This window comes from Pan paniscus, chromosome 6, assembly GCF_029289425.2.
Source record: "Pan paniscus chromosome 6, NHGRI_mPanPan1-v2.0_pri, whole genome shotgun sequence".
NCBI classification, from domain to species: domain Eukaryota; kingdom Metazoa; phylum Chordata; class Mammalia; order Primates; family Hominidae; genus Pan; species Pan paniscus.
In genome coordinates this window covers 35274311-35289946 of record NC_073255.2, presented here as the reverse complement: position 1 = coordinate 35289946, position 15636 = coordinate 35274311, and the positions used below count along the sequence as shown (strand labels likewise).

At 49.3% G+C, this 15636-nt stretch overlaps 1 protein-coding gene across 9 annotated transcripts in view; it reads left to right on the top strand.

Moving 5' to 3' along the window:
- The window catches only part of NOD1 (nucleotide binding oligomerization domain containing 1), a 48173-nt gene that overhangs the window by 16319 nt on the left and 16218 nt on the right, over window positions 1-15636 (top strand). For 4 of the 9 annotated variants that reach the window (XR_008626174.2, XM_003833377.6, XM_024929438.4 and 1 more), the window contains 7 exons: window positions 2384-2527; window positions 3179-3267; window positions 5377-5698; window positions 7112-7286; window positions 9383-11207; window positions 14042-14125; window positions 15373-15456. Coding sequence is in view for 6 of the 9 variants with exons in the window: in XM_003833377.6 (XP_003833425.1) it covers window positions 5498-5698; window positions 7112-7286; window positions 9383-11207; window positions 14042-14125; window positions 15373-15456 (2369 nt within the window). In the remaining 3 variants the exon portion in view is untranslated. Of the gene's footprint in view, window positions 1-2383; window positions 2528-3178; window positions 3268-5376; window positions 5699-7111; window positions 7287-9382; window positions 11208-14041; window positions 14126-15274; window positions 15457-15636 lie in introns of all 9 variants that reach the window. The other 5 variants (XM_063605666.1, XR_003028491.4, XR_008626175.2 and 2 more) reach the window with 5 other exon arrangements.

Genomic DNA, 15636 nt, shown 5'->3' with positions numbered 1-15636 from the left:
CTTGTTTAAAAAGAAAAAACAGCAAAAAAAAACACCCATCAGAACCCCTGATTCTTTTCAAAAGGCGGGTTTCTAGAAGGGGAAGTTAACTAAATAGAAAGTTTTCAGAGTCTGTTGACACATACTGTGTCAAAGGACTTTCCAGAGACTTCCACAGATTTACATTTCCACCAGTGGTATAGGAGAGTCCTGACTCACCAAACATCAACAGCATTTTTGTATCTTACTCTCTATCTTTGCAAGGATGCAAAGCTGCAAAATTGTATGCAGCAGTGAAGGGAATTTTACATTGAGTATAAACCAGTAGGTCCAGTATGTATTTTCTTCCTGAGTTTGCAGAATTTTCAGTGACCTCACGTCTTTAACCTCTGTCTCACTGAGTTGCCGATGAAACTGATCTGAAAAGCCAATTAAGAATCACGAGGTCAGGAGATCAAGACCATCCTGGCTAACATGGTGAAACCGCGTCCCTACTAAAAATACAAAAAATTAGCTGGGCATGGTGGCGGGTGCCTGTAGTCCCAGCTACTTGGGAGGCTGAGGCAGGAGAATGGCGTGAACCCGGGAGGTGGAGCTTGCAGTGGGCCAAGATCGTGCCACTGCACTCCCGCCTGGGTGACAGAGCGAGACTCCGTCTCAACAACAACAACAACAAAAAAGATCATTCCTGGCATCAGTATTTCAAATGGAAGGGCAGCAGGCAGGAACTCTGATGTCTCACCACCCTAGCTTTTAGTGATTGCCCTGGAGTGGCACTGTCCACTTGAGTAGCCCCTGGCCGCATGTGGCTCTTGAGCACTGGAAATGTGGTTGATCCAAACTGAGATGTGTGATTAAAACACATGCCAGGTTTCCAAGCCTTAGTATGAAGAAAAAGAATGTAAACTATCTCATTAATAAATTTTTTGTTGATGGGCTGGGTGCAGTGGCTCACACCTGTAATCCCAGCACTTTGGGAGGCTGAGGTGGGAGGATCACTTGAGGCCAGGAGTTCAAGACCAGCCTGGGCAATATGATGAAACCCTGTCTCTACTAAAAATACAAAAATTAGCCAGGCATGGGGATGTGCACCTGTAATCCCAGCTACTTAGGAGGCTGAGGCAGGAGAATTGCTTGAACCTGGGAGGCTGAGGCAGGAGAATTGCTTGAACCTGGGAGGCGGAGGCTGCAGTGAGCCGAGATTGCGCCACTGCACTCCAGCCTGGGCGACAGAGTGAGTGAGACTTCATCTCAAAAAATAATAATAATAATAAATTTTATATGGATGACATACTGAAATATTTTGAGTGTATTAGAATTAAAATATATCATTGAAATTAATTTCACCTGTCCATTTTTACTTTTATTAGTGTGGCTACTAGAAAATTTTAAATTACTAGGAAAGCTGTGTCATATTTCAATTCAACAGAGCTGCTCTGTGGTCTCCTTTTTCCCTTTGAAGAGCCGCCATCCTGCAATCCCTGCTTCCTTTTCACCAGAGCAGCTTCCCTGAATCTTCTCCTGGAGGCTCTGCAGACCTTTTCTTTAGTTTGGAAGATCACGTTGCAGGAGGGGACTTGGGCACTGGTTTCTGTGAGGAGCCCGGAGTGGTGAATTGCCCCTGGGATTCCCTTACCCTGGAAACTAACCCTCTCTGAGGGCAGAAAGCTAGAAAGAAGAGGGGTTGGGAGGAAATGCCTGTGCAACCCCCAGCTCCCTTCGGGGCTCCCTCACTGCCCACAGGCTCTACCCCCACCTGCCTTTGCCTCAGGAGATGGCTTTTGGTGGTGGACTCACCCTCCTCCGATCTCCTCTGCTTCATTTTTCCACTTGGTGATCCATCTTTTGTTCTGCGGTGTGTCCTGTTTTCTGGCTGCCTCCATTAGCTTGGTTTTTTCCTTTGGGTATCCCTGGAGCTGCCTTACCAGGATCTCCAGCTTCAGTCCCCATTGGTCTGCACCACTGGCCCTGGAAAGCCCCACCCAGGAGAGCAGACCCAGCTCCCAGATACCTGGCCCCAGCCCAATCTCCATCCTCTCTTTGCCTGGAAGAGAGGACCAGACCCTCTTCATCAACTGGACCCACCCTTTACCAAGTAAAGAAAGGAAAGGATCGCCCCCAGGGCCAGCAGATCTCTGGCTGTCTGGCGTTTCTGGTAATAAGTGCCCATGTACTTTGAATTGATCTCCAGTCTCCCATGGTATGGTTTTGGTCTACCCTTAGATTCTGTTTACCAAGGCAGAGTTCAGTTTCTCTGCTTTCCCCTCCAACATCCATACCTTGTTAAGTTCTTGCTGAATTGAGCTAACTCTGCACACCTGATTAAATCTTCAGCCAGGGCTCTGGACATTATAAAGCAGCCTCCTTGCCAGATGGCTGTCATATAATATATTGCTTTATTTAGGTGATTGTAAGTCAGGAGACTTTCCTTCGGTTTCTGCCTTTGATGGCAAGAGATGGAGATGTCTGTGGCGGTGATTACAGAAAACGTCTGGGAAGACAAGTCGCTGTTTTTATGGGAATCGCAGGCTTGGAAGAGACAGAAGCAGTGAGTAAAATGGGCCCCTCGTGGTAGGCAGGCAAAGGTCGGGAAAGGAGGGATGAAGGAAGTTGTGCAACACCCCTTCCCAGCTTTCTAAAGAATGGAGCATGGCATTGCAAAATGCTGAATCACAAAGTGAGAAGTGACTTCTTTCCAGTTTTCTCTCAGCCTTGTGATGATCTTAAAGAGAAAGTCTCAATTCTGTGCTACTGTGTCTTTAACATCTCTCAAATGCTTCCGAGAGAAAACAGGCCCCAACCCTGGAGCCTTTCCAGGCAGCAGGACTAGCTGGAATACAGTAACATTGTGGTATTTCTGGGTGAATTAATTTTTGTGTTACTTTCTATGTATTGCAAAGGATATTTTTTTTCTAATGGTGACATAACATTCCTTTAAAATTATTAGAGTTTTCAAAACTCAATTGAAAGCAAAAAGTTAAGCAAATAAAGTACAGTTGTGACTCAATTATGGCAAGAACAACAAAAAAGTGACTATGGTGGGGATGTTGAACATTTAGAAAACCCTGTCCTAAAAGAAGGTACAGAGAGTAGTCTGATACCTGGGAGTACTAGATTTAAAATTATTCTCTTGCCAATTTTATTCATTCATTCACCATGTGCCACAATAATTTTTTTAAGTCTTTCTTTGGTTTTGCAGATTCCAGAAAGAAATTGGAAATTGAAGATTTAAACAATGTTGTTTTAAAATATTCTAACTTCAAAGAATGATGCCAGAAACTTAAAAAGGTATTATTAACTGCTAATTTAAATTTAATATTGTCAGCTGGTATGCTTTAAATGAACTGATTTTCTAAAGCTGAGGATCCTAAAGTGGGTCATAGAATTGACTGCCATGGAAAATAGCCGGGCGTGGTGGCTCACACCTGTAATCCAAGCACTTTGGGAGGCCGAGGTGGGCAGATCACTTGAGGTCAGAAGTTCAAGACCAGCTTGGCCAACATGGTGAAACCCTGTCTTTACTAAAAATACAAAAATTAGCTGGGCATGGTAGCGCCCGCCTGTAGTTCTAGCTACTCGGGTGGCTGATGCAGGAGAATTGCTTGAGCTCAGGAGGCAGATGTTGCAGTGAGCCGAGATTGTGCCACTGCACTCCAGCCTGAGCCACACAGTGGGACTCTGTCAAAAAAAAAAAAAAAAAAAAAAAAGAAAAGGCTGGATTAGCATTTAATAACTTTTATTGGAACAATAACTAATATTTTCATCCCTTTAAATTTTTTTGGTGAGGATCTCTTGCCCTTCTGTTGCTGATAATTTTAAATTGTACTCTTTCCTGCTCTATCATTTGGGTTCTAAAAAGAAAGCTATTGTGTGGGGTCTGGCATTTGATAGGTTAAAAAAAGAAAACATAGAAGCATGTCAAAGAGCAGGAGACTCATGTGCCACTTGGTGGGAAAAAAATTGAGAACCACTGGACCTGAATGTTAACAGATGTGGCTTGTGAAACATATTAATGATGTGGATAGTGTTAAAAGATCTATGAGCTTTTTTTTGAACTACAAAAAACCCTTTTTTTTTTCACTCTCTCTCTGAAATGCATGGGTTTTCCTGCCTAGACAAATGACAAAGTGGCCAATTCCAGGCCTTTCCACTTCCAAGATCATTTTACACACGCAAGTATTCCTGGACAAGAAGAGGCTGAAGGATCTTCTGTGGGATTTTTTTTTTAAATTATTATTTTTTGCTGTTATTGTTACAAGGAAGGTAGTGAGTGCAATTTTGGGATAACTCAGAAGAACCCAAATGTTTTTTAATGCCCAAATAAAATAGCTTGGGTCCCTGTTCCTACCCAGACAAGAAACTCAGCACTTGCACCAGGTTTTCAAGGGTTTCCAGAGAGATACCTCTCTTGGGAATCTAATCCCGGGAACTCTGTGCCAGCTCTCCCTCTTCCTCCTGCACCTCTGCCCTCCCTCTGTCCCACTTCATGCCACATGGGCCATTGCTTTTCCCTCCTTTCCCAGGGTGCTTGTGTATAACAGACTTGGCTGAAGGTCAAGGACACGGGGGAAGAGGTTATAGCACAACCCAAAATGGGCAACAGTGACTGAGACATCACTGTCCCCAGGTTCCTTGGCTCTGGCTACCACAGGAGACTTCATGCTGCTGTCTCTCTTCTCAGGCTATTTTGTGCTGAGACCGCCTCCCACCAAACCCCACAGGTCTTTCTTTCTCAGTTCTGGGCCTGTTCCCTGCTTGGGGAATGCAGAAACCTCCAAGCCCTGTTAACCTTATTATGTAAAATAAACACCTTTCCATCTCTATCCCAGCCTAGGATCAAAGCACACTTTTGCTTTATAGTAATAATAAAGAAGTTTTGATTTAAAAATAAAAAAGAGTTGGCTATCTCTGGTCACCTCCCCTAGAGATGTAACCCTCAAGTGCAAATAATTAAATTATGATTTTTTTTCTTTAATGCATCTAAGATAAAAGTTTTTTTAGAGACAGGGCCTTGCTCTGTCACCCAGGCTGGAGTGCAGTGGTGTGATGATCGCTCACTGCAGCCTTGAACTCTTGTGCTCATGTGATTCTCCTGCCTTAGCCTCCCCAATAGCTAGGACTACAGGTGCGCCACCATGCCTGGCTAATTTTTTTTATTTTTGTAGAGATGGAGGTCTCACTATGTTGCACAGGCTGGTCTCAAACTACTGGCCTTACTTCAAGCTATCTACCCATCTCAGCCTCCCAAAGCACTGGGATTACAACTTGCCTGGCCAGATAAAGGTCTTAAGCATGGCTCCTTCCTGCTCTAGGTAGAGAAACCCCACGACCAGTGGGAGGTGGGGTGGGCTCTTTCTGTAGCTTTTGCTTTGCTGATGATGTCATTGATCTCTTCAGGGGCTGCGCAGAGTAGCAGGGGCCCTGGAGGGCGGGGCCTGAATCCTGATTGCCCTTCTGCTGAGAGGACACACGCAGCTGAAGATGAATTTGGGAAAAGTAGCCACTTGCTACTTTAACTATGGAAGAGCAGGGCCACAGTGAGATGGAAATAATCCCATCAGAGTCTCACCCCCACATTCAATTACTGAAAAGCAATCGGGAACTTCTGGTCACTCACATCCGCAACACTCAGTGTCTGGTGGACAACTTGCTGAAGAATGACTACTTCTCGGCCGAAGATGCGGAGATTGTGTGTGCCTGCCCCACCCAGCCCGACAAGGTGCCCCGGGGACAGGGACGGGTATGGGCATTGTGTGGACCCTGGGGGCTAGAAGAGGCCTCTCCCTGCTGATCTGAGTGAAGAGCGTGGGAGTTTAGTCCAGCGGGCAGGGCTGCATTTTGGGGTACTAATAGCACACAAATGCCTGGGTTAGCAGGTTGCACAATCAGGTATTTTACTTCTGTGTTTGTGTCTGGAGCAAACCCTGACATCTCAGTTCTCATTGCTGTGTGTATTGGTTCCCAGACACTTCATTTTTAGATCCTCTTTAAATTAGGAGGGAAAAAGAACATAAGCATAAAAGCATCCCCAGCAGCGATGTTCATTCAGTGCCTCTGAAGGCTGGAGGGCTGCTTGTTGCTGGGTGAGACTCGGAGGGGAACCGACTCAGGGTCAGGAATGATGACATCCCACGGTGGGTCCACAGTGAAGAATCTTCCCCGCTCCACTGTGGGACGCCTTAACAGCCCTTACTTCCACTTAAGCTTTGCGTTATCTCCTGAAAAATAAAATGGAGACCACAAATTCCTTCTTGGTTAGAGGAATGACACAACTCATTTATGACATGACCCCGCTGGGACTCAGAAGAGACCAGGACGGTTTCTGGGGGAAGCAGTAGCACACTCGTGTGCTTTGTTCTCTTCTCTTGATTTGTTTTCCTGCATTTTTAACAAGAAAAAAAGCCGTTTTTAATATATGGCCTGTCGCCCTCCTACTGTGTGGCCCGGGTGCCCACCTCATTATGCCCAAGGGGTGGTTCTCACCTCTCCACTCTCATTCCTGCACAGCACTTGTGTTAGGTTAAGAGGGACAAGGAGAAGGCTGGGCACCGTGGCTCACGCCTGTAATCCCAGCACTTTGGGAGGCCGAGGCAGGCGGATCACCTAGGTCAGGAGTTTGAAACCAGCCTGGCCAACATGGGGAAACCCTGTCTCTAATAAAAATACAAAAATTAGTCGGGCATGGTGGTGGGTGCCTGTAATCCCAGCCACTTGGGAGGCTGAGGAAAGAGAATTCCTTGAACCTGGGAGGTGGAGGTTGCAGTGAGCCAAGATTGTGCCATTGCACTCCAGCCCTCCAGCCTGGGTGACAGAGCAAGACTGTCTCAAAAAAGAAAAAGAAAAAAAAAAAAAAGAAGTAGAGAATTCCATGGCTATTTGTCTGTCCTTTTTATTTTTAGGCTCATGGAAGCCTCCTGGTTTCTTAGAGCTGGGTGGTTTTATTTCTTGCTCAGGAGGTCATTTCACAGATTTTCAGGCTCCAATATGTTGACTGTCACAGCAGCTGGGGGGATGGCATAGCTACGGGCTGTACTAAGAACTCAGACCCCTGCCCTGAGCCTGCCTGAGGGTCCTTATGGTAGGAGGATGCCCCTCATGCCAGCCCGTGCCCTCATGCTTGTGTCACCTCCAGGTCCGCAAAATTCTGGACCTGGTACAGAGCAAGGGCGAGGAGGTGTCCGAGTTCTTCCTCTACTTGCTCCAGCAACTCGCAGATGCCTATGTGGACCTCAGGCCTTGGCTGCTGGAGATCGGCTTCTCCCCTTCCCTGCTCACTCAGAGCAAAGTTGTGGTCAACACTGACCCAGGTAGGAGTCAGCCCCAGCAAGACCGCAGGCACCAGTGCAAGCAGGGCCCTGGGGGGTTTGGTAATGGCTGGGCCAGCCCTGAGTGCCACCTCAGGAAGCAGGCCCAGGTGCTATTTTGATTTTAGAAAGGAACAGCTGAATCCTGTCTCCCAAGTGCAGCCCAGGTGGCTGCGATTGAACTGCCCACACCTCGATGGTCTGGTTTATAGAGGGGCCTTTGGAAGTGTGGGAATGGCCTCTGTTCTGACCCCTTGCTTTCTTCCTATTCTGACATATGTAGACATTTTAATGGTTGCACAAATTCAAGGTTGTATTTTTTTTTCTTTTAAAAAAATCTTTAGCTGGACATGGTAGCACACACCTGTAGTTCCAGCTACTCGGGAGGCTGAGGCAAGAGGACTGCTTGAGCCCCAGAGTCTAAGGCTGCAGCGAGCTATGATTGTGCCCCTACACTCCAGCCTGGGTGACAGAGTGAGACCCTGTCTCTAAAAAAGGAAAGAAGAAAATTAAAAAGCCTTGCCAGGTTTGATTCTAGGCAAAGTATTCTGTCACCGTTGAGTGCCAGTCCTTATTTCCAAACTAATGGAAGACCCCATCAGTTAACTGATCAGTTCAATAAGTATTTTTTGCTGTATCCACCACATGCCAAGACCCTACACTGTGCTGGATGTCAGGGAGACAGTGGTGAGCAGACACAGATAGCGTTCCTGCCCTCAGGGAGCTTCAAGTCTGCTGGAAGAGACCACCAGTCAGCAATCTCAAAAATGTGTCAGGACAGCGGCAGTCCAAGGCATGTGAGAACATATCATTAGGGCCAGGATCTGCTCTGGGGCAGAAGTCTTCTTTCCCTGCTTTTGAACTCTCCACTTTGAGACAGCTGTTGGTAACATACCAGCACCAAGGACCTAAATCCTGCCTTTTAAAGAATCCAATATGTTGTTGGAAACAGAAGCACAAGACAGGTGTGTGCTTAGGGGAAACAAGGCCAGCTGGCAGAGTGTCAGTGCTAGGCTCCAGCTTCCACAGCCCCTGCAGGTGCCTGCCAGCCACTGCTAGCTTCTGACTCTGTCTGCTCCTTCCTGTCTCCCCTTGTTTCCTTACCCCATGAAAAAAAAAAGAAAGTATTCCCATGAGGAATCATTCTTTCGAAAGACTTCTCTGTTGGTTCCGTTAGCCAGCTACTTTACTAGCTTTTACAGTGTAATTCACTCTACAAGCAGTCTCACACAAAAGACTACATATTGTATGATTCTGTTTATATGAAATGTCCAGAAAAGGTAAATCTATAGACAAAGCAAATCAGTAGTTGCCTACGGCCCAGGGATTGGCTACAAATAGGCTCCAGAAAACTCTGAGAAGATGGTAGAGATGTTCTAGACCTGGACTGTGGTGAGGTTTGCACAACTTTGTAAACTTACTAAAAATTATTGACGAATATATAACACTCCCTAACACTTTGGGAGGCCGAGGTGGGCTGATCGCTTGAACCCAGGAGTTTGAGACCAGCCTGGGCAACATGGCGAGACCCCATCTCTACAAAAAAACACAAAAATTAGTTGGGCTTGGTGGCATATGCCTGTATCCCAGCTACTTGGGAGGCTGAGGTGGGAGGATTGCTTGAGCCTGGGAGTTTGAGACTGCATGATTGGGTCACTGCACCCTAGCCTGAGTGACAGAGCAGGACCCTATCTCTAACAACAAAAAAGCAGTGTTGGTGGAGGAGGGCCAGCGTGGCCATCTGGCCTGGCCCTCGAGTGCGAGGGGCTTCAGTGTTTAGCTGCAGTTCAGTGATGACACTGTGCGGAGGAATAAGGGTGGCCTGTCTCAGACACTGATCCCAGCTGAAGTTTGTCACCTTCTCTCTGGCAAATCTGAGGTCAAGCAGAGAGATCAAAGCCTGGGGCCCTCAGGGTCAGGAATGCTGGCTCTGTGACGCTCCCCAGGTCCTGCATCTGAGGAGTGGCTGCACTGGCCTCAGGGCCCAGGTTGTGAATTTTGTTTATGCACTTGCCTCTCCTCTTTGAGACCTCCCTGTTTGATGCTGTTTCTGCCTCTCTCCTCACCCTGCTGCTGTGCCCTGCCACCCCTCCCTCCAGTGAGCAGGTATACCCAGCAGCTGCGACACCATCTGGGCCGTGACTCCAAGTTCGTGCTGTGCTATGCCCAGAAGGAGGAGCTGCCGCTGGAGGAGATCTACATGGACACCATCATGGAGCTGGTTGGCTTCAGCAATGAGAGCCTGGGCAGCCTGAACAGCCTGGCCTGCCTCCTGGACCACACCACCGGCATCCTCAATGAGCAGGGTGAGACCATCTTCATCCTGGGTGATGCTGGGGTGGGCAAGTCCATGCTGCTGCAGCGGCTGCAGAGCCTCTGGGCCACGGGCCGGCTAGACACAGGGGTCAAATTCTTCTTCCACTTTCGCTGCCGCATGTTCAGCTGCTTCAAGGAAAGTGACAGGCTGTGTCTGCAGGACCTGCTCTTCAAGCACTACTGCTACCCAGAGCGGGACCCCGAGGAGGTGTTTGCCTTCCTGCTGCGCTTCCCCCACGTGGCCCTCTTCACCTTCGATGGCCTGGACGAGCTGCACTCGGACTTGGACCTGAGCCGTGTGCCTGACAGCTCCTGCCCCTGGGAGCCTGCCCACCCCCTGGTCTTGCTGGCCAACCTGCTCAGTGGGAAGCTGCTCAAGGGGGCTAGCAAGCTGCTCACGGCCCGCACAGGCATCGAGGTCCCGCGCCAGTTCCTGCGGAAGAAGGTGCTTCTCCGGGGCTTCTCCCCCAGCCACCTGCGCGCCTATGCCAGGAGGATGTTCCCCGAGCGGGCCCTGCAGGACCGCCTGCTGAGCCAGCTGGAGGCCAACCCCAACCTCTGCAGCCTGTGCTCTGTGCCCCTCTTCTGCTGGATCATCTTCCGGTGCTTCCAGCACTTCCGTGCTGCCTTTGAAGGCTCACCACAGCTGCCCGACTGCACGATGACCCTGACAGATGTCTTCCTCCTGGTCACCGAGGTCCATCTGAACAGGATGCAGCCCAGCAGCCTGGTGCAGCGGAACACACGCAGCCCAGTGGAGACCCTCCACGCCGGCCGGGACACTCTGTGCTCGCTGGGGCAGGTGGCCCACCGGGGCATGGAGAAGAGCCTCTTTGTCTTCACCCAGGAGGAGGTGCAGGCCTCCGGGCTGCAGGAGAGAGACATGCAGCTGGGCTTCCTGCGGGCTTTGCCGGAGCTGGGCCCCAGGGGTGACCAGCAGTCCTATGAGTTTTTCCACCTCACCCTCCAGGCCTTCTTTACAGCCTTCTTCCTCGTGCTGGACGACAGGGTGGGTACTCAGGAGCTGCTCAGGTTCTTCCAGGAGTGGATGCCCCCTGCGGGGGCAGCGACCACGTCCTGCTATCCTCCCTTCCTCCCGTTCCAGTGCCTGCAGGGCAGTGGTCCGGCGCGGGAAGACCTCTTCAAGAACAAGGATCACTTCCAGTTCACCAACCTCTTCCTGTGCGGGCTGTTGTCCAAAGCCAAACAGAAACTCCTGCGGCACCTGGTGCCCGCGGCGGCCCTGAGGAGGAAGCGCAAGGCCCTGTGGGCACACCTGTTTTCCAGCCTGCGGGGCTACCTGAAGAGCCTGCCCCGCGTTCAGGTCGAAAGCTTCAACCAGGTGCAGGCCATGCCCACGTTCATCTGGATGCTGCGTTGCATCTACGAGACACAGAGCCAGAAGGTGGGGCAGCTGGCGGCCAGGGGCATCTGTGCCAACTACCTCAAGCTGACCTACTGCAACGCCTGCTCGGCCGACTGCAGCGCCCTCTCCTTCGTCCTGCATCACTTCCCCAAGCGGCTGGCCCTAGACCTAGACAACAACAATCTCAACGACTACGGCGTGCGGGAGCTGCAGCCCTGCTTCAGCCGCCTCACTGTTCTCAGGTGAGGCTGCCAGGCAAGGGGAGCAGCAGGTGGGCCGGGCGGGCCAGGCTCGGAGGGCATCAGGATTGGCATCATGGACCAGGATCCCCCAGGACTCATGACCATGGCCCTTGGAATGTCCAGACCTTTTCTTTCTTAGCAGGGCAGAGGGCAAGGTGCAAAGCTTCGAGGCAGGTGGACCTGGATCAGCCACAGCTGGGTGCCCTTGAACAAAGTGCTTAACTCTCAGAGCCTCCACGCCCTCATCTGGAAAAAGAAGATGCTCATAATCCTATCAATTATGGCCACAAGGACCAATGTTAATTGAGAATGGGTGAAGTGCATTACAAATATTACCTAATGGAATGCTCTTTACAACCCTATAACTTAGGTACTGTTATTGTCTCTATTTTGGCAGATAAGGAAGTGGAGGCACAGAGAAGTTAATAGCTTGCTTTAGGTCACACAGCTCAGACATAGCAGTGCCAGAATGCATAAAGAACCTTCCTTTTAAGATTAATGTAAGGCTCCGAGATAGCCCTCAAAAAGTTTCTGGAATATGGGAGCTTTTATTACTGCAGAGAAAGCAGACCTTGTGCCAGTTGGCACTGGTGACTTTCTGTGATCAAAGCTAGCAGCCCTTCACACTGCTAGAGACCTCAGTTAAAATGCTGACTCGTGGTTGTTTTCCTGTTCCATAGTTTACAGGAAACAGAGGCCAGTCTGTTTTCTTCTATTAGCATTTCCTATGTAAAATAAACCTTGTAAATCTCTACAGGGGGTTAAATTTGCCATTACTTGACTCATGCATTTCTAAAAAGCAGTAGGGATTTGGAACTGACTCCCAGTGCCTGTCACACCAGTGTCAGAGTGTAAATAATTGCACGGGGACATGGGGTGCAGGGGGCCGAAGGCTGCCCTAGCCTGGGAATTGGAAAACCTGGAGTCTGTTCTCTGTACTCTCAGCCAGTGACTCTCCCTCTGTAGCCCCAGGCAGTCTCACACTCAGTGCCACCCTCTGTCCATCTTTTTTTTTTCTCCCCCAAATGGAGTCCCGCTCTGTTGCCCAGGCTGGGGTGCAGTGGCGTGATCTCAGCTCACTGCAACCTCCGCCTCCTGGGTTCAAGCGATTCTCTTGCCTCAGCCTCCTGAGTAGCTGGGATTACAGGCACACGCCACCATGTCCGGCTAAGTTTTTTGTATTTTTAGTAGGACGGGGTTTCCCCATGTTGGCCAGGCTGGTCTTGAAATCCTGACCTCAGGTGATCCGCCCGCCTCGGCCTTCCAAAATGTTGGGGTTACAGGCGTGAGCCGCCGCACCCGACCCCTCTGTCCATCTTTTCAATGGGAAACTCCACACCAGTGTGGTGGCCCTGCCCTTCCTGCTGTCCCCAGGTGAAGCTTTCCTTCACACCAGTGCAAGAAAAAACAGCTTGTAGGAAAGCAGAGGATATGGGTAACCACGGGAAGCACACTCAGTTCTCTGGCTGCATCAGTTAGGATTAGTTTTAGCTGAGAGAGAAAACCCCAAATGTTGGTGAGTTACAAGCTTATTTCTCTCATGTAAAAGTCTAGAGGTAGGTAGTTCAGGACTGGTATGGAGTCTCCATGACCCTCCGGAGCCCAGGCTCTCTTCTGCCTTCCTGTTCTGCCATCCTCACTACCCGGCTTTCCCATCTTGGCCCAAGAGGGCTGCTCAAACCCCAGCCATCTAGTCAACACTCTAGCTCTCAGTAAGAAAGAAGGGCAAAGATTGAGGGCATGCCTCAATCTTTTAAGAACACTTCTTGGCTATTACTAATTATATTGCTGCTTAGATTTCAGAACTTAATGGTATGGGCAGAACTTAATGAGATGGGCCCAGCTAAAAGATGGGGGAATCTATTGCTAAGAAAGTATAGATATTGGGAATGTCTAGTAGCCTGTGCTGTCTTGGGCTGGCCATGCCATGTACATACACACTATTTCCCAGCACCAAGCTGGGGACTCTGAGGGGAAGGGTCCAGAGTGTCTGACTTGATCATTTTGATGTGGCCTAAAAATCAAGCTTTTAATTGTTCAGCCTTTTACTTGTTATCAAGGTCAGCTTGTGGGTCTAACTGGGCCCAAGGCTTGTGTTTCTAAGTAAAGTTTTATTGGAACGCAGCCATACCCATTTATTTACTTACTGGCTGCTTCACACTACACAGTTGAGTAGCTGTGACAGAGACCACATGGCCCACAGAGCCTAAAATATTTGCTGTCTGACACTTTACAGAATGGCATGAGCAGTCTCCTTTGACAGTGGGACTCACAGCCTTTTCCAGTGACAAATCAGGGTTAGCCCATGTGTTTCTGGATGGGGGGAAGCTGTTGGCATTTTGGGTATAACAGTTCTTGTGAGACCTGTCCAGCATTTTGCAGGACACCTAACATCATTGGCCCTGCCTGCAAGATGACGGGACACTCCCTCCTCCAGTCACAACCACTAAAAGCAGCCCCTGACATTTCCAAACCCATGCCCTCCACCATACGAGAACCAGGTACAGGGTCTGGCTGACACATAGGTCACACGCAAAGGGTGGATGTCAGAGGTGGCTGGCCTCACACGTCCTCCCTGTGTCCTTCATGGTCGTCTGAGGAGCCAGGGGCTGTGCTGCAGCCTCGCTCATGGGCTGGTGCAGGATGGGTCTGGCGGCCCCACATTGGCCAGGCTTTGTAAGGGGCTATTTGGCTGATTGCTGTGGCCATTCTCCAGGGGCGTCTATACCTGAGAAAACTCCAGGGCCTGAAGGCTTCTGGATCTTTGTAAGATTAATGGTCCTTCATAATGAGCGCCTGCCCTGACTCGTAATTTTTTTGCTGTTTTATTTCAGACTCAGCGTAAACCAGATCACTGACGGTGGGGTAAAGGTGCTAAGCGAAGAGCTGACCAAATACAAAATTGTGACCTATTTGGGGTATGTCTTTCTCCAGAACACTGGGCCAACTACCTAGTCATAATACAGAGCTGCAGGGAATTCACATTCCTGTAGGTCCCTGGATGATCGGCACGGATGGCCCAGGGCTGGGAAGAGCGCTGGTCCAGGAGTTGAGAGTCCTGGGTTCTCTCTGTGGCTCGGCCAGTCATGAAGTCTTGCTGAGCCTCAGCCTCCTCACCTGTAAAACTGGGATCCCAGTATAGGCAAGTAGGCTTACAACTGGTTATTGGGGGATGCAACGAGAATATAAGGGGATATATTTAATAAATGCTAGAATCCTGTTTACATATTAGTCTGGACTATTTTGGGTCGATAATCCCTCATCCAGAGCCTTTGGGGCAAGACCCGATTGGGGATTCTGAGTGCATGCTATGGCATGACGTGCCCGCAGGCGTCTAAGGCAGTGCCCCATTTTCAAACACTTTCATATTTCTCCCGCAGAATGTATGAAACAGTCAAACCAAGTGTGGTAAGAAAGACTGTAAGTAGCTCCACATCAGTTGCCAAAAGAATTGTGAGAAACTTTGGGCATTCAGAGCCTTTGAGGTTTTGGAGTCTGAGAGAAGGGATTGCGGGCCAGCCCCACACCACTGGTGGCTCTGCAAGCTGGAGCAGTTGTTCAGTTTCTTGGGGCCTCAGTGGCCTTCGATGTTAATGAGGACATGGACGCAAATGACCCCGGGCCACACTCGGCTCCAGGGCTCTGTGTGGCTGTGGAACCCTGGAAGCCTGAGCTTAGCTGCCTTTCAACTTCCATCTGCTGTACTATTGAATTGGCATTGAGCGGTGAGATGGCTGAAAGGTAGACATCGAGAAGTTTCAATATTCAGAATCTTTTCTTCTCAAGATGCTGAATGTAATCTTAGTTGTAAATACCCATCACCTGCCAGTCACCGAGCACTCATGCACCAGGGCTTTGCGTTATGTCCTAAGATCCTCATAACCACCCTGCAAGGGGGCTATCATCATTACCTCTGTATTACAGATGGAGAAACTGAGGCACAGAGAGGTAACGTGACTTGTCTCAGGCCATAAAGCTGGGGAAAGTAGTGGAGCTGGTTTTGAACCTGAGCTGTGAGACCTCAGAGCCCTAAACTCTGGTGCCTGTGTGTTCCCCTTTCAACCCAGACTTTGGAAATCAGTAGACACCATATGCTTCAAAAAACAGGGGCTATTAAAATGACATCAGGAGCCAGAAAGTCTCATGGCTGTGCTTTCTCTTGAAGTTTATACAACAACCAGATCACCGATGTCGGAGCCAGGTACGTCACCAAAATCCTGGATGAATGCAAAGGCCTCACGCATCTTAAGTAAGTGGGGTAGGCACCAGGTTCCTTAGTATATTCTCTTGATCACCCCCTTCTGTTGTTCAAAGATTAAATGTCACAGTAAAGAGCTTTCATCCTAAAGCCTTCCACTTGTCCCAGGGCCATGTTGGTCAAGTAAAGATACCTCTGTGTGATCTGTGAGGCTTGGATTCTGGAAGGGCC